The sequence below is a fragment of the Coffea eugenioides genome, chromosome 1 (genome assembly GCF_003713205.1).
Source record: "Coffea eugenioides isolate CCC68of chromosome 1, Ceug_1.0, whole genome shotgun sequence".
In the NCBI taxonomy this organism is placed as follows: Eukaryota; Viridiplantae; Streptophyta; class Magnoliopsida; order Gentianales; family Rubiaceae; genus Coffea; species Coffea eugenioides.
In genome coordinates, this window is record NC_040035.1 from 37,073,443 (window position 1) to 37,092,182 (window position 18,740).

At 37.1% G+C, this 18,740-nt stretch overlaps 1 protein-coding gene across 1 annotated transcript; it reads right to left on the bottom strand.

Annotated features, from left to right (window-relative positions):
- Positions 1-6,714: 6,714 nt before the first annotated feature.
- LOC113771656 lies at positions 6,715-7,741 on the bottom strand. The gene is made up of 3 exons (XM_027316230.1): positions 7,704-7,741; positions 6,765-7,602; positions 6,715-6,723 (listed from the first exon to the last, which is right to left on the bottom strand). The coding sequence occupies exons 1-3, from the start codon at positions 7,739-7,741 to the stop codon at positions 6,715-6,717; spliced, it is 885 nt and encodes a 294-aa protein (XP_027172031.1).
- Positions 7,742-18,740: the final 10,999 nt, after the last annotated feature.

An 18,740-nucleotide genomic window follows, 5' to 3' on the forward strand; every position in this document is an offset into this window, starting at 1 on the left:
TAAAACTTCCAATGCAAAATATAGCGGTGAGTAGGGTCGAATCCACAGGGACTGGAGATAATTCGTTTCTTCTAGAGTCCAAAGTATGGGGGGTTTTGGATTAAATGCTAACTAAATAAATTAACTGCAGGAAATGATTGATTAAGAGAAATAACTAAGAGAAACTCTATCCAAGGGTATACTTCAGAAATGGTTCAGGCACTGATCATTGATTCAGAGGTAATTCCAACATTTACTAATAGATTGGTTATAGTTGTCTCGCACGCGCTAAACAACCAACCCTTCCGTAATTTATCGATAGCTAAGGTACGACCGTTAGCTATTTCTCTAACCCAAAAACAACCCTAGGTACGACCGTAGGATTTAATTTCCAGATTGCATTAATAATTAGAAAGGCCCAATCCTAACCAATAAACACGCTACGAGGGTTTATTTAAGTTAGATCGTATGCTCCCCTGACATAAACCCAATTACGCCAGCTGCTACTGAGATAAAGATAACGAACAATTACGGATTCAATTATCCCTATTTAGCAAAATAGCCTATGTGAATAATTAATTATTGCGCACTAATCAATCATACACAAGAGCTATAACAGTTAAAAGCAGGAAACATATGAATACCAATAAATGGAGGAAACAATTAAAATAAATTAGATCTCACAGTAATTGTTGAACCATATCTTCAGTTGTCCCCTTGACTAGAATTGAGAAGCTAGTTCTCCATTAATGGAGAACCAGCTGTGCAAAAGAGCTATTTGAAGTTTACAAGATTGTTCCCAGCCAAAATCGGCCAACTAGCCCCGGAATTCAAAAGTAATAAGAACAAAGCAATTGTCCTCTTTTATTTCTGCCGTCAAAAGAAGATCCGAATTTGTTGCTAGCTGAAGTCTTTATCACGCGGGATCCGGCTCTTTCTCTTCTTTAGTTTCCTAATGGAAAAATACTACCTAATAGAACTAGTTTCCTAAATAGCAAAATAAACCACAAAAGAAAGTATTTCAAGTTTCCTAATTCAACAATAAGACTAGTAATTAGAATTCAAGTCTTCCAAATCTTCCTCTAAAGCTGCCCAGAGTTTGAATCGAACTTGGAAATCGATCCCGAACGTGCCACCATCAAATTAATTGGAAGATTGCCCCTTTTTGTCACGTTTTGCTCTTTTTCCTACAATTTAGCACCATTAACCAAATATAAGTAGAATCCATCAATTAACGCAATATTTGGTATAATAAAAGAGGAAAATAATCATAGAATTAATCGCAAAAATACAACTTATCAGTGAGTCCTAAAAATGTGGACAGCGCACTTAAATATTTCAATTTGTTATGTAAGAAATTAGAACAAGACATAGAAAAACAAGTACGTAGATGTACACAAGAACATGAACACAGGCACCATGAATATTAAAGTGAGCGAAGAAGGAATAACCTTGATGGACTTGACAGGGATCTTCTTTGAACTGCTCAACGTTTTCCTGACCTGAGTCTTCTTGCTTGAGGCATCACATAAATTCATCATGGATAATAAAATGAAGAAACAAAATAGCTTCATTTTCTTCTCACTTCTAAAACTTCCAATGCAAAATTGATTCACAGGTTGGTGGTATGTATTTGATTTCATTACTAGGTGAATTTATAAGCTTTTAAAGTATCGTTCGTGGAATTCTACTGGTTTATTAAACGAAACCTCCCAAGTCAATTGACTCATAATTTGTTAGATTTATGAGTAAAGGATTAGTCCCACATTGGTCCGAAAGATAGAGAAAGAGCGATTAATATGTAAGTAAGAGCCCGAGACCTAATGGTTTAAGTTTTTGGGTCAGACTTGGATTCCTAACTTACGTATTGGACTCTTTGGTAGACTCTCTCGTGATATTTCCCCCTATCAAATTGGGTTCCTAACTTACATATTGGTTTGAGATGGAGCCAAGGGAGGTCCAAAAATCCAGTTTGGATGTTGAAGAAGAGTGGGTCCATATTTGGAAGAAGAGTTGATCTTAGGTGATAAGGTGGGATTGCATTGAGTAAAAATAGAGAAAGAACGATTAATATATAAGTAAGGGTCCGAGACCTAATGGTTTAAGGTTTTGGGTTAGAGTTGGGTTTCTAACTTACATATTGGGCTCTTTCCCCTATGAATAATTCTTCAGACCTCTTCAATCCTGGACCCCAAAACTATTGGAATCTTTGATAGATTCTCTCGTGGTGTTTCCCCCTATCAATAATTTTTCGGACCTCTTCAACCCTAGACCCCAAAACTACTAGACGAAAGTACGACTTTAATATGGATTGTAAATGGCCATATATTCATATAATCTTTCTTTTCGTTGTTACCATTATTAGGCGACAAACTTTCTTGTTTTTTCATGAACAAATATCGAAAGAGAATGCACTATCACTTGGTTTTCATATTACCACCAATTGCGGCTAACAAGAAGAATATATTCAAGAACAATAACTACGGAAAAAGTAACCAAAAATTAATCAAGAACAAGCACTCAGAACTCAAGTCAAGATGGAACTTATAGAAGAGAGGGAAAAAAAGAGTTGAAATTAGACGTGTAGAGAAGAGAAGTCATACATAATTTTAGTTCAAGAGGCATTTCTTTTTGTCCTCAAACGCCTTTCCTCCATATAACTCAAGGTTTTTTTCAATATATAGTCCCTTTTAATACCAAAAAAAAAAAAAACGCCTCAAACAATTATAAGACCGAGTTCCTCCCGTCTAACAGTTTCCGGATGCTATATCTTCTCATCTTTCAGCAAGCGTTGTTCTTGATTGATGGATACCTCGTACTAAATGTCGGTTATGCCAATTGTTTAAGTCCATTCGGGTGCTAGTTAATATACCATGCATGCACCAACTACCAAGAATATAAATTCATACATATACAAATGTATTACACATGTATTTGGTAGTTGGTAGTGAGTGTGTGTGTGTGTATATATATATATACACACACACACATATACAAATGAGAGAGAGAGAGATAGAGAGAGAGAGAGAGAGAGAGAGAGAGAGAGAGAGGGGCTGACTCGAGAGTTCATTTTCACCGGTCATAATTTATAGTAATTTGACAATAGTGACAAGTAGAATTTTAGCTTAAATTTTGAAGTAGTAACAAATTTCTCCAACTGCTTCACAATGAAATCGCAACGAACTCCAAAGCCTCGTCACGGCCTGGTGTAAACTTCCTGGTTAGTGTATCCTAATATTTACGACAGATATCTTCCGATGATGATGATCAATAAAAGTTGTCATTTGCTCAAACAAAAAAAAAATTTTTTTTTTTTGGTCAAAGCTCCAAGTATTGTAAACCCTTGCAAGAAAAAATTACATGCATGCAGTAAGTACTCGGATGCTCGCGTCGTTAGACCCAATGCTAACATTGAAAACCTAGCAGTTTTCGGGCCAGTTAATTAGTAACAAAATTTCACAGACGACTTCAATTCGTGGACTCCAAAATTGATAGTTAAAAAAAAAGAAGAAGAACGACTTGACCAATTAAGTGTTGATCATGACATATCAAAACCAGCTAATTTAACATTTATTTTGTGATATCTGTAGAAGATATTAAAATTTTGGTCAACATACACACTTTTATAAAAAAAATGTATATGACAATTACTTCCAATTTTTTCCTCCTTTGCCTTTCCTTATTGCATACATTATTATTATTATTATTATTTTTGTTTCAATAAGGGTACACATGATTACAATCGAAATCCACTGGGACAATACAAACGATCTACACTTGGAACATCATCACAAATAATTCAACAATAACTCACAAAAGGATGGGAATAACAACCTATATATAGTGAGGAAAATATTCACTTATTTGTTAGAATTGAAATTTGAACTCTGACCTTGGCAACGGGTAACTTATTCTTCATTTATAAGGATTACCCGCAAAATACGAAATCAATCAACTTTAGTATTCTAGTCATTAGTTGACTCATAAATGCATTGCTTTGTGGAATTGTACAGGTCTATTATTATTAGAAAGTGAAAACCTCCCAAGCCAATAGACTTGAGATTCCTTCCACACAGGCCAGTAACGACTTGAGTAATTAAGATCTGATCTTGATGTATCAAAATGCTAAGTTAACATATTCATTTGTGATATCTATAGATGATAATGAAAGAAAACAAATACTCAATTTACATTCAAATCCATATATTCCTAACAGTGTACGAAGACATTGTTATTGAATTTTGCTGATGATCAAGAATTAACTTTTAATGCGTACAATTTGTCGCAATGATTATAAGCAAGCTTCGAGTATATATAAATGATAAATCACATACCCATTCTACCATTATTTCAAACACGAATATGAAGTTTTGAAGCCCTAAATATCTAGGGGATTTCCTTCTAACTTTTTGCAATTCCAAGTTTATTTTTTCACACTATAGAAATAATTTTCCTTCCACTATTCTTTTAACTATTTATACCATTTTTTTCAAATGCTTTTCAGTTTTACACTCGCCTAATTTCTAAAAGCTATTTGATATCAGTGAATTTCCTAAAAAAAGTTTGTTGGCTTATAGCTTTATGGGCCTATACAGTTTCAAATGCAATCAGATTTTACAGAATTATGACTATTCCTTGTAAAAAAAAAACTAATGTTTGATAGTACCATTAAGCTTTTAATTAAATATAATCAGTGACGGGGCCAGGATTTTTTTTTGGGGGGGGGCCAACATTTTTTCCTAATAAAATTATCTTAATATATTATGTTCAAAATAATTTTCTTCTATTTAAATATATGACATCTAAAAATATCAAATATTAAATTTAATTATAAAGGTATGTCTATTCATAAGAATGCAATACAGCCATAACAAAAGTCATCTATGATTGAATCACTGCTAAATTTTCAACGACTTCCTTTTCTATATACACAGTTAGACAATCATTCAAGAAATTATCTTCCATCTTGTTTCGGAGCTTTGTTTTGATTATTTTCATAATTGAAAATGCCCGCTCTGTAGTTGCAATTGATACAGAAAGAATAAGTACTCAGGCCAACGGATTCGGCAATTTGGCGAAGGATGATCAATGTGAGCCGACAAGTGGAACTCTCAATATTATGGGTGGCCAAATATGGGGCGTGTCATTTTTGGTACGATAACTGGTTGGGGAGTGGTGCATTGTTTCTAAAGGTTCCGGTTATCCCAAATTTGACGTTCCGAAACTTCGTAAGCAACGGCCATTGGGATTTGAACCTTCTATACCATACATTGCCAAAGGAAATTGCTTATTCCATTTCAGAACAAATGGCCCCAGAAGAAGGAAGTATAGCTGAAGTCATTTGGATGCCCACAACAACTGGAAATTTCTCTCTACAATCGGCTTTTGGGGACATTAGGCAGGCCCGACCCACGTCTATGGTATTTGCTTCCATTTGGCAGCCTCGGATACCTTTGAAAGTTTCATTTTTCGTGATGAGACTTCTTCTGAGAAGAATACCGACACCGGATAAGCTTCGTAAATTTGGTTTCCATTTGCCGTCAAAGTGCTTTTGCTGCACTGAGGCTTCTGAGGAGTCTATTGAGCATTTATTCTCCAATGGACACATTGCGTCATTACTTTGGAATTATTTTGGAGGGTTATGTGGAATAAAATTCTCAGGATCTTTTCTACGAGCACGCATAGTAGATTGGTGGTTGTATTCACAGGATTCTGAGTTACGAAGGCTTATTTGTCGTATTCTTCCTAGTGTAATTTGCTGGCAGATTTGGAAGGCAAGGAACAAAGCAATGTTTGAGGGTGTCCAGATGCAATCATCGGCCATTCGCCAAGCCATCTTCTCAGAAGTCCAATCCATGGTAGGAATACATTTTAAACAACTGATAAGACTACAATATTTTTGTCAATTGTATGATTGGTCAAACGCACCTGGGGGTACAGTTGTATATCAAGGTATCCGCTGGAAAACCAAAGAGACAGGGAGGTATACTCTTAACACGGATGGATGTGCTAAGGGTAATCCAGGAATAGGTGGAGGTGGGGGCATACTCCGGGATTCCACTGGATTACCAATGATTGGTTTTTCGGCATATCTGGGAGAAACTACATGTCTCCGTGCAGAGGCTTGTGCCCTTCTTATTGGTCTTCAGATCTGTATACATAACGGTTTTGGAAACATATGTGTACAATCAGATTCATTGGTTTTAATTGGGATCATTCAACGTGGTACTCAATGTCCGTGGAAAATTCGAAGATACGTCAACCAGATTTGGCAGTTATTAGATGATCCACCTAGATTCACGCACTGCTATCGGGAGGCTAACACAGTTGCTGATGCTTTATCTAATGTGGGTATATCTCATGTAGATAAACAAATTGAGATTTATGACACCTTCAGTACATTCCCAAGGTTGGCTCGTGGGGCAATCCGTTTGGACAGAATAGGGATACCTTCAATTAGAAAAATGAGAATTATGTAAGAGGAATATTTTGTTATATTTTCCATGAATAAAAAAAAAAAAAAAAAAAACCTATCTTGTTTATTTATTCCAGCAATGGCAGGATTCTCAATTTAAAATATCAGTTTAGCAACGAGAAACTCATAGGTCAAAAAGTGGTATTGTATGTGTGGAATATGATATTGTTGATAAAAGGTCATTTAATCTTTTTAATGAAAATTCCAAGCCATGAATTGTTCTTTCGATGCAAAAAAAAAAAAAAAAAAAAAGAACAAGTCTAATCAATCTGTCAATAAGAGGAGATATCACTGATTTTCTTGTCTTCACCAAGCCTTGACATAACTCATGAATACCAGATAATTCTTGCAATTCAGGATGATTTGGAATGTCGAGCTCAAAATGTTGAAGTTCTATTCTTAGACGTACTGGTTCTTGCTCCATAAAATCATTCGGATAGAACTTCTCTGCAAGTTTACAAATATCATCAATCTTGAACAGCCTAAATCCATTTCTAGGATCTAAAGCAGTGCTCAAAACAAACAATTCCACGGTATGATCATTAAACCTGCTATGTAACTCTTGCAATTGATAATCAATTGTTGCAAGAAATATATCCACTCGATAATAATGCTCCACACTAATCTCATCATGATGACTTCGAGATCTACCACGTCTTGCAATATATTGAGCATTCATATCCGGGATATCAATTTGATGTTGCTCACAAAATAATTTAACTTTCACCAAGAAATCATCCCATCCCGAATCTCGAAAATTCTTCCGTAGTTTTGTTGTGCTTGAGACAAGATGCATTACATTCAAAATATCTTGAGATTTACGTTGCAATGCTATACAAAGAAGATGAGTAATTTCCATAATGTCTTTCATAAGATGCAAAGTGAAAACAAACTCAAAGGATAACAACTGATTCAAAGCAAAATTTGCATCTCCTCCATTTGCTGCAATGTTACTTAAAACCACACAAGTAGCATTGAACATTTTCAATAAACTAGAAATAGAATCCAAATGAGAACCCCAACGAGTATCTCCAGCTCGTTTTAAAGTGCCAATTTGATTAAGCCCCCTTCCAATTTCAAGTTCACCATTAGCAATCTTAGTAGCAACTTCAATTGTTTGAGCCTCCTTTAATTCATCATTACGTTTGCTAGATGCAGTAACAATGTTGATAATGAAAACTAAATTGGAGAACAATCAGTGTGGCTACCACAGCAGACAAGTAAGCTAACTGCCATTTTCTCATCTTACCTTGTTTTGTAGTGTAGGTGCATTAGAAGTAGGTGCATTGTGCTCTGTTTTTTTATTTTTGTTTTTGTTGCCTACCAATTTGCCATTTACCTAGAGAAAAGCATATTTTTTCAATTTTCCTTTGTGGTTTTCTCGATTTTCTTTGAGATCATTGGTGTGGGGGGTGAGAGGTATACCAGCATTACGCCGGGTTAAGTTCCATGGCTGAGGATATTGTTGAGATTTTGCAAAGCTTCAGATTATCGAGCAAGGAGTTGCAGATAACAGATGTGGGGAGAGAGGAGCTATCCTCAGGTTTAAAGGAATGCCAAAGCAGCTTGATAGGGAAGATTGTGGGTGAGAAGGTAGCTAACTATACGGGAGTTAAGAATTTTGTTATAGCAGCTTGGGGGTACCCAAAGGATTTGACTGTGGTGGAGCTCGGGCCGAACCTGTTCCAATTCATTTTGTCTAAGGAAAGTGATAGGGATAGAATCGCTAAGGGAGGTCCTTGGATTTTGGATAATCAATTAATGGTGGTCAACAGGTGGTATGGAGGAATAGAGGATGATGAAAAAGCCTTTAAACTTGCTCCACTCTGGGTGCAAGTCTGGAACCTCCCAGTTCACTGGATTTCAAAGGACGTTGGCAAAAAGATAGGATCCGTTTTTAATCAGGTTAGGGATGTCATTATAGCACAAACAGGGGGAAAAGAAGGGAGGCACCTGAAGATAGCTGTTCTGGTGGATATTGAACAACCTCTTCTGAAAGGGACAACAATTAAGGTGGCAGGGAGAGTTAAATGGGTACACTTTAAGTATGAGAGATGTCCGGATTTTTGCTATAGCTGTGGAAGAATAGGACACAGCGAGAGATCATATGGAACGTCTTTGAGTGGGATTGAAGGGAAAAAGGATAACCAATATGGAAATTGGATGAGGGCAGGGAATGCAAATGGGAAGATGTCTCCCCAGAAAAAACAAACAGGAGTAATTTTTAACCCCCAAAGACGTCACTGTAGTTACCAGAATAGGGATTGGGTAGAGAAGGAGAGGGGGGAGACTGCGGGCAGTGATGTTTCCGGAGGTTTGGATGAGACACGAATTGCAGTAACGCAGCAAGTGGACCAAACAACCACTCCGACAGAGGCTTTGCCTAAACCATCTACAAATATAGTATTCTCTCCAAACTTGGTGGGAATTGCGGAATCTGGAGCTCTAAAACCATCCTCTGGAGGGGAACCAAATATGCATGCTGATGTGAATGCTAGAAAGGAACAGGATAGAGGAAATATATGATTATGGGTAGCGAGCTTGATCATATTCAGGAGGAGAAGGGAGGCCAGCAGGTCTTGAAGCCAGGTCCTGAGGAGGGACACTCGGAGGCTATACTAATGCAGGTTGATGAGGATAGTACAAGTAGGAAGCAAGAGGTAGTAAAAAAACAGAACAAAAGGATTCAAAAGCCTCTGTGGTCACCAAGTAAAAGAAGACAGGCTCTTAAAGAAATATGCATCAACTTGAGGGATCTGAAAAACCAAGGGAAAAGAAAAAGTAATGAAATGGATGAGGTTATGGAGAACGCTGGGGCTGATGTGCACGACTTGAAAAAATATAAGATTGAAGTTGCTGGAGGTTCTGAGAAGAATGGTTGTGAGGGAGAAGGGTCCATGCCTAGTTGGACCCCAAAGTGCAAATGAGGGTTCAAGTGTGGATTGTCAAGGAGTGGGGAGTCCCTTGACAATTCCCCAGCTGAGAGAGGTAAATAACCTCTTCTCTCCAGGCATGGTGTTTTTAAGTGAGACCAAAAATAGGACAACATACATGGAAAAAGTGAAGAACATTTTAAGATTTGATGAGATGGCTGTTTTTGAAGCCATGAACAAGGCATGAGGCTTGGCTCTTCTATGGAAGGAAGAAGTGAAAATTGTTCAGGTACTGATGACTGCCTTCACCATAGGCGCATGTGGAGGATACGGAGGCTAATTCTGATTGGTGGTTTGTAGGAATTTATGCTAGTTGTGACCATCGGGTTAGGAAACAACAGTGGAAGGTCATAGAAAAAAGGAAAAGTCTGTGGGGGGAAAGATGGGTTGTAGCTGGAGACTTTAATGATATTGTATCCAATGAAGAAAAATGAGGAGGTACATGTAGAGAGGAAAGAAGTTTTCTGATAGGGTATCATTTGTTAGTAATTTTATTATTAATTTTCCCTTTTATCTCTGCCAAATATTGTGTTAATTGTTGATATCTACTTATATTTGGTATCTGGACTTAATTTCAGGGAATGAAGCAGAAAACTACCAAAAAGGAGGGACTTTCTGTAGAAAATGGAGATTTCTAAGGGCTTCAATCCTTGGGCCCTTGAATTGGCGGGGACCACAAAGCTAGTGAAAGGCATTTAGTCATTTGGGCTCTTCAAAGAAAGGAACGTACAGAGACTTGGAACAAGAAGTAATTTGGAGGCTTTGTCCACATGTGTGGGGACCACCGGAGATAGCCTTTAGTCATCTTTCTTTTGGCTTTTTAAGGGGAGAACGTACAGAAGCAAATGGGACGCCTCTAGTTTTAGGTTTTTAGCATAGTTTTTAGTTCTCTTTCTTTTGACTGGCCTCTGACACACGCCAGGTGTTCGACAATATTCCCCAATGGGAAAAACATCTTTTATTCCTTGCTTTCTAGTAAAAAAATGCAATGCCTTTGCAATCCATTAATTTGCGTGGAGATTTATTCATGCAGCGTGGCTAAGCCTTCCATCTAGTCAAGGGTCAACTCGACGGCGCAGTCCCGAAAATCTGTGAGATCTAATTAGTTTTCACGCGTTCCTCAATTTATTAATATTTGCACGTTGTCTGCTTGAATTTTCATGGGATTATTTTATTAATTGAATATCAAAGGCCCGATGTTCAATGTGATTTATAAATCTCGTGCCAATTTAGTCAATTGAATCCGTAATTGTTCGATTGATTAATATTAGTGGCAATTGATGTGTTTACACATTAGGGGAGCGTGCAATCTAATTTAAATAACCCTCGTAGCGTGTTATTGATTAGGGCTAGGTTTTTCTATTATTTAATGCAATTGGGAAATTAATTCCTACGGTCGTACCTAGGAGTATTTTCTGGTTAGGGGTGATCAATGGTCGTACCTTGGTTATCAATAAATTAAGGAAAAATTGATCGTTAGAGTTCATCGGCGACTATAACTAGCCTATTAATAAATTAAGTGAACCTCTCTTGCATCAATGATCGGATAAATGGACTGTGTCTGAGTAGTTGTATCCTTGGCTAGAATTTATCTATTCTTGATTTAATTCCTGCTATATTCGTGCTAGTTAATTATTTATTTTTAGTTGAATTGTTTAATTGCTTTTAGCTCCATTCCGGTGAAATCCCCCCTTACCAATCGGAATTTAGAAGAGACAAATACCCCCAGTCCCTGAGGAGACGACCCTACTTGCCACTGTCTACTATTTAGTAATTTTTGTCAACTAATTAATTCTGGTATATCGGATTAAGCAAACTCTTCGGGAACAGGGTGAATCAAGTAACCCATTGCACACCTAGAGTCCCTGCTCTAATACCTAGGATTAATTATTGACTGCTTTTAGTGGTAGTTAGGTTCTATTTTTATTATTGCACAGGCTCGACGACCTGTCATTTTCAGGACTTTAAACAATTCATCAATGGGAATCAATTGATGGATATTGGCTTCACTGGACACCCTTGGACTTGGTGTAACAATTGGGAGGATGCGGGTGAGGTCAAGCAAAGACTAGATAGGGGACTTTGTAGCTTTTCTTGGGCACATGTTTATGAGGATGTAAATTGTAGGCACATAGATTCTTATGCTTCCGACCACAGCATTCTGATGATTAACACAACGAGGAACTCTAGTCGGAGGAATAAGAGATTCTATTTTGACAAGAGGTGGCTAAAAAGAGATGACATCGGGGAGGTGATCAAGGTTGCTTGGCAGCAGGAACGTATGGATCTAGGATGTTTCAAGTGCAGAAAAAGATTAAGAATTGCCGTATAGCTCTCCTAAAATGGAAGAACCAATTCCAAACAAACTCAAGGCAGAAGGTTGAGCACATTAAAAACCAATTGAGTGAACTGCGGCAATCACATGGGGGCACCAGAAAGGGACGTATGGCATCCCTAAAGATTCAGTTAAAGGATGCATACAAAGAGGAAGAACAACACTGGCATCAGAAATCAAGGATACAATGGCTTAAGGAGGGTGACAAAAACACAAAATATTTCCATGCCTCAGTACAAGGTAGGAGAAGGAGAAATAGACTGAACAAACTTCAGCGAGACGATGGTACTTAGACTGAGAGCGAGGAGGAGTTGAGTAATGAAATTGCGGATTACTATAGGAACCTCCTGAACTGCAATGAACAATGGGACTTAACTGAGGTACTGGATGGTATACCCCACTCTATCACTGATGATCTGAATGAAAATCTGTTAAAATCAGTGTTGGAAGAAGAAATTAAATTTGTAATTTTCTGTATGAACCCGGACAAAGCTCCTGGGGTTGATGGTATGTCACCTTTATTCTTTCAAAAATTCTGGACTACCATCAAAAAAGAAGTGGTAAATGCTATCCAAACCTTTTTTCACATTGGTTACCTCTTAAAGAGTGTTAATCATACTGTGATCACTCTTATCTCCAAACTGTTAAATCCTACATCCCTGAAGCAGTTTAGACCCATAAGTCTCTGTAATACCATGTACAAAATCATTGCTAAAATCTTAGCTAATAGGCTCAAAGGTGTCTTGCATTGCTGTATTTGCAAAAATCAATATACTTTCATCCCTAGTAGGCAAATTCTTGACAACATTATGGTCTCTCATGAATATTTGCATTATCTAAAAAACATGAGACATGGCAAGGATGGGTTCATGGCAGTAAAGCTAGACATGTCTAAAGTTTACGATCAAGTGGAATGGTGCTTTCTAGAGGCAATCATGCATAAGATGGGATTTCACAGCATATGAAGGAACTGGATTATGAAATGCTTGAGATCTGTATCCTACTCATTCAACATAAATGGGGAGGTTAAAGGGTACGTTATACCCAAAAGAGGAATTAGACAAGGTGACTCTCTCTCTCCTTATCTATTTCTACTTTGTTCAGAGGGTTTATCCAACCTACTCAGGAAGGCTACGGAAAATATGATGTTGTCCGGGATGAAGATAAGCAGACATGGACCTAGTATAACCCACTTGTTCTTCGCAGATGATTCCCTAATTTTTTGCAAAGCAAGTAAGGATCAGGCAAAAGAGTTAATGAGGGTGTTGCATGTGTATGCCTTGAGGTCTGGTCAAGTGATTAATCTGGATAAGTCGTCTATACTTTTTAGTAAGAATGTGAGGCAGATTTGATGACTGAGATAAGCCAAATCATGGGGAACATGCAAACAGTCAGTCAAGGCAAGTACCTCGGGTTACCAATGGTAGTTTCGAGAATAAAACTGCAGATTTTTGGTTTTGTTAAGACAACCATACAACAGAGAATGCTCAAGTGGAAAAACAGGTTCTTAAGCTCGGCAAGCAAGGAAATAATGCTGAAATCGTGGCCCTAGCTATGCCCACATATACTATGTCCTGCTTCAAGATTCCATCCAGATTGTGTAAGGAAATCAGTTCACTAATGTCAAACTATTGATGGGGAGAGACCAATGGTAAAAATAAAATACACTGGTGCTCTTGGAGAAAACTCATTCAGAACAAGAACATGGGAGGGTTAGGCTTCAAAGATTTGGAGGCCTTTAATACAGCACTACCAGGCAAACAGGTATGGAGGTTAATAACACAACCCAACCTTCTAGTCAGTCAAGTTATGAAAGCCAAGTACCACTCCAGGTCCTCCATATTCAAGTGCAAAGTCCCCAACAATGCATCCTAGATATGGAGGAGCTGATGGGAGCTAGACAGTTGGTGGAACAAGGAACCAGAAGACAGATTGGCAATGGAAAGAGTACACATATCTAGGAAGATAGCTGGATTCCAGACACATCAAATGGAAGAGTAACTACCACGAGATCTATGGATGGTGGACCGCAGAGAGTAGACGAGCTAATATGCCAGAGGAGCTGGAATCGAAATTTGATTTTCCAAACCTTCAGTACCAAAGATGCGGACAGAGTCCTGAGTATCCCAATAAGCTTAGCTGGTAGGGAAGATTCTCATTTTTGGATACACGGGATAGATGGAAATTACTCTATCCATTCAGGGTATAAAGTTCTGACGCTTCACAAGGCTAATAAGCAGGAAAGAATTCAGAATGAGAGCTCTACAAGTTGGGACAATCACACCAGCAAGGTATGGAAGGAATTGTGGAGATTGAAGGTCAAGCATAAACAGAAAATATTTCTATGGAAGTGTCTCAACAATGCTCTTCCAGTGAGAAACATTATCCATGGTAGAATCAAAGTGGGGAACCCTATTTGCAACAGATGCGGAGAGGAAAGGAGACAATTGAACCCACATTTCTGAACTGCGTGCAAGTAAAACTGACTTGGAAATTAGCCCCAATCCAATGGGAAGGAATGATGGAGCAACATGGCTGTTTCAGAAGATGGTGGATATCAATTACGGAAGCTAAACACAGACCACAAGGTTGGCAACATATCTCTTTAACTGTCCATATTCTCTGGCAAATTTGGAAAGAGAGGAATGAGGTGGAATTCAATGGCAAGAAGTACCGGCCATGGAGGACTATACAGAAGGCAATGAAGGAATGGTTAGAATTTGGGAAAATAGATAAAGTGGAAACTAGGATGAGTACAAACGAAACAGAAGCTCTACAACTACACCATCAACAGTTACGTTCAGAATTTGGTTCACTGATTTTCAGCATTGGGATCACAAGGGACAAGAACCAGCCTTGGCTAGGCATTGGAATCTGTCTCACAAGCAGATCAAGGATCAAAGATGGGATGAGCATTACGAGAGACCAGTTCTGGATCGGTACTACTGGATGAAGCAATAGCACTCAAACTGGCAATGTGTAAAGCTGCCAATATGCAACACAGGGCAGTATAATTCCAAGTGCAAAATCAGAAACTCCTCAACCATATTCGAACCAAACAAGTAAGGGATATCAGATTAGCAACTATTGTGGATGATATTGTTCAATTAAGACTTTTGTTTTATATGTGCTCCTTTTGTCTAGTTCAAAATGATAAGAATCAACTAACCTCCAAGCTTAGCACCTATGCGTTAGGCATCATCTTTGATGAGGAACTTTTGTTTCCTTAGTGGTATAATTACTGCTTGTAAAGCTATATCGAGCCTTTGCTCGCACTTATACATCTTTTGACAAGAAATACAAGCATTTATCGTTTCGGAAAAAAAAGACCAAGCCACGGAAGCCACCAAATGGTCCAGACCAATCACCCGACACCCTTGATGAATCTTCTTTGAATCTTTGTTGTATTCTTCTCCAGTTCTCCTGTCTTCTTTGCTCTTTTCACTTTACTTTTATCTACCAACTCCCAAGTACCACCGTGAAAGAAAGAAAGAAATGAAAAGTGACCCACGCTTTCCTTTTTGATCTGCATATCAGAGAAGTAGGCAAGTAGCTTACTTTGTAAGCTTTTCTTAGAATAGTAAAGATAAAATAATTTTTTTAAATCTTTATCCGTTGGGCTAAGTTATATATTTGTATATGGGCCAATAAAATAATTATTTTTGTTTTAGCCTATTAACAATTAAGAATTGGGTCTTTTTATTCTAATATATCACATTGGGTCAATTTACTATGGAACATCAAATTATATGTTTAATTTTTAAAAGTTAAATAATTAGAACAATAAAAAATAAATAACTTTTTTTGAAGAAAATAATTAATTCAAAGATGACTAATTCATATATATATATATATATATATATATATATATACACATATATATATCAACTCTCATAATATAAACTAAAATTGTAAAAATTTAGGGGGGGCCAATTTTATTTTACACACATATTTACATATTATGAATTAAAATTTCAAAACTTAGGGGGGGCCATAGCCCCCCTCTGCCCCCTCTTGGCTCCGTCATTGGATATAATAGTTCTAGTGTTTTTTTTTTCTTTTCAAGTAGTACTAGTCTTATGGATCAGTGGATGATCTATTTTTTTTGTCCCAGCATTAAGGATCGATGAGATTTTTGTGATTCATTCTTAGGACAAAAATATGGATAAGTGGATGATGCTTTATGTAATGGAAGCATTAGAAAAAAAACATGAAACTTAATTTGGAAATAGAAAAGTAGGAGATAATTGAACGAAGAATAATACAAAGGCAAATTGTTTTTATTGTATAAAAGGATAAATTTAGAATTTGCAATATGTACTACTTAATTTTTTATTCTTTTAGTGTAAATGAGAGCGATCAAATTCCTGGACTTCTCATTTATACTCTCACCCTTCGAACCATCCAATCTATTTCTCCTCCTCTCTGCTACTCAACTTAATAAGCCATAGGGGTTTTAGAGAGTCTTATTACAATAAACTCAAATACTCATCAAAAACAAAAATTAAAAATCAACCCATTGCCTAATAACAGGATATTTTTTCTTTTTTTTAAAAAAATTTCAAATTCATAACTAAATTTCGCCCCTCGCTATATGTCCAAATTTATTATGAACAATCTCAAGTTGTTTTGCTTCGTTGTAACATAGTTGGCTAGAGCTTGTTTGTTGATGTCGCTTTGTTTATTTGACTGATAGCAGTTAATAGCTTAGCTTTTTTTGTATTGATTGTAACGTACATTTTGCTAATTGAAAATAAACTTTAATTTACCCAAAAAACAAACCAAAACTCAAGCTGTGAGTTTTTGGTCATGGACAATTAGCATTTCTTCCTGATCCGCCATAGTAAAAGTAATCTCCCCATGCATCGCTGCTCTTTTTGAGTAATATCCTATAGCAATTTGGCTGCACAGCGAAAGTGTAAAGGGTACCAGGACTCCTCAAAGTCTTCGATACATCAACTACTTGAAGATTCTTGAAGTAACTTGCCCCTTTAAACCCTTCTTCAGGAAAATGGCCACTGCCCATTTGAGTTGTGGTGTGCTACCCATTTGGTTTAAGATTTATCACCTCTCCACCCCATTGGATCGTTGAAGCACTGTTAGCTAAGTTTGTAAACAAGGAGGTAGGCCAGTAACCAACTACGTCATTCCCTAGTTGCAACCACCACACAGCAAATTGTTCGTCCTAACAAAATGTGGGTTTAGTCTAATTAGGTTTAATTTGTAGCTAATAATAGGTTATACAAATATGTTTTAGAGAGTAAGGGGTAAGGAAAAAGCAAGAAAAAGGAGAATGGAAGATCAAAAGAAGAGAAAGTCTCATCCTAAGATGATACATGCTTGAATAGCAAGTTGATTAACATTCATAGATGAGATTGATTTTTGAGTATGTTGATCTACTTGTGGAAATAAAATTATTGACACAAATAGATTTTTTTAAAAAAATAATTTAGTTGTATAGATAAATGGAGAGAAAAATAATGAAGGCGATCTCATCCCATTTTAATTGTGCAAACGAAGACAACAATTAGCATACTTACAATTTTACATAGCAAAGTAATATCAAATAGTATAATAAGAATTTATTAACTACACTAAAGTCCAGACCTACTGCGCCTCAGCTGCATCTCCATACAAGAAACTACAATTGTCCTACAAATTTTTTGAATGATATGTTTTAGCAAGTAACTGGCGAAGAAAATGCAAGAGAAAAAAGGGGAGAATGGAGATGACAAGAGCAGAAAGTCTCATTGTGAGATGATGAATACTTTCAACCAAAAGCCCAAGTCGGAATCTGGTTTTCATTTGTTACCTTCACTATATATAGGCTGATGTCGAATTGAGGACCATGGTAGGTTGAAACAGGGGAAATGTTCGCCCCTACACTACAACAAAAATGACCTTTAATGGCATTTAAAGGTGTCAGTATAGATAATCTAACTTGACACTTTACCTTTCCTCACACCTCAGACGAGTGTTGTCCCTTCCAATGTGGGGATGGGCTCATATATTCAAACGTGTCAGGAAAACTATGATGTTATAACATCTCTTCTGCCAACAAAAATCCATTTTCTTGATAATTGAAAGTGTCAGGATAGCTATAGTACAACATTAGGATATCAAATTCTATGCTGACACTTTTAATTGCCAGGAGTTTTTTTTTTTTTTTTGACATAGAAGCAACGTGCAGGTAGTGCTCCCTGCTATACATTCCGTCAATCAGAAACCCAAAGGATTTGTAAAATTATCCCAAAGAACAGAATGCATATAAGAAAATATGCTATGATGCAAAAATCTAGAAACATCAAACTTGAGCAGCACCATGATTATGAGAACTGAAAATGCCAACTCCCATAAGCAAGAGGAGATTTGTCATCATGTTTCATACATCAAAAGATTCACAGGAATGATTCATATATAATAGATGAGCACATGACTAGTAAGGTTAATGGCCACAAGGAGTCCGTACAGATGTCCAGACATGCCTGATAAATGGTAAGCTAATGAGAAGGAGCTAAAAGCGTAACTAGCGTTCATTTACACGACATGAATTACAAATCAAGAAAGTTAATCGACTCCCAACAGCGCACTTGTATCTTGTAGGCTGAAAGTTCTTCTATCAAATGCTACTGCAAAACAGAGGAAGAACAAGATATAAGCATGATTTTGACAACACAAGACTGCAGGACCAAGGAAATGGAAAGATAAAGGAGTATATATGGAATAATCAATAATGTTTTCATGGTTTTTAATGCAAATGAGTCTCAAGGACCCTATCAGGAAAGAAATTTTTCTTCTAACAATCTACTGTCATCTACACAAATGTTGAGCACTAGCAAGAAAACACAAACCAGAATGCTTATCCGGAACCAAGGAAGTACATTATTGTAGAATCAGTTATGAATCTATCACAAGAAAGAGAGGTATCACGGTTTTAGAAGTTGATAGACAGACTGTGAGCGGCCTAGTAACTATCAACATAAGTTCATAAGGCATAGTGGTTTTTACCCATTACATG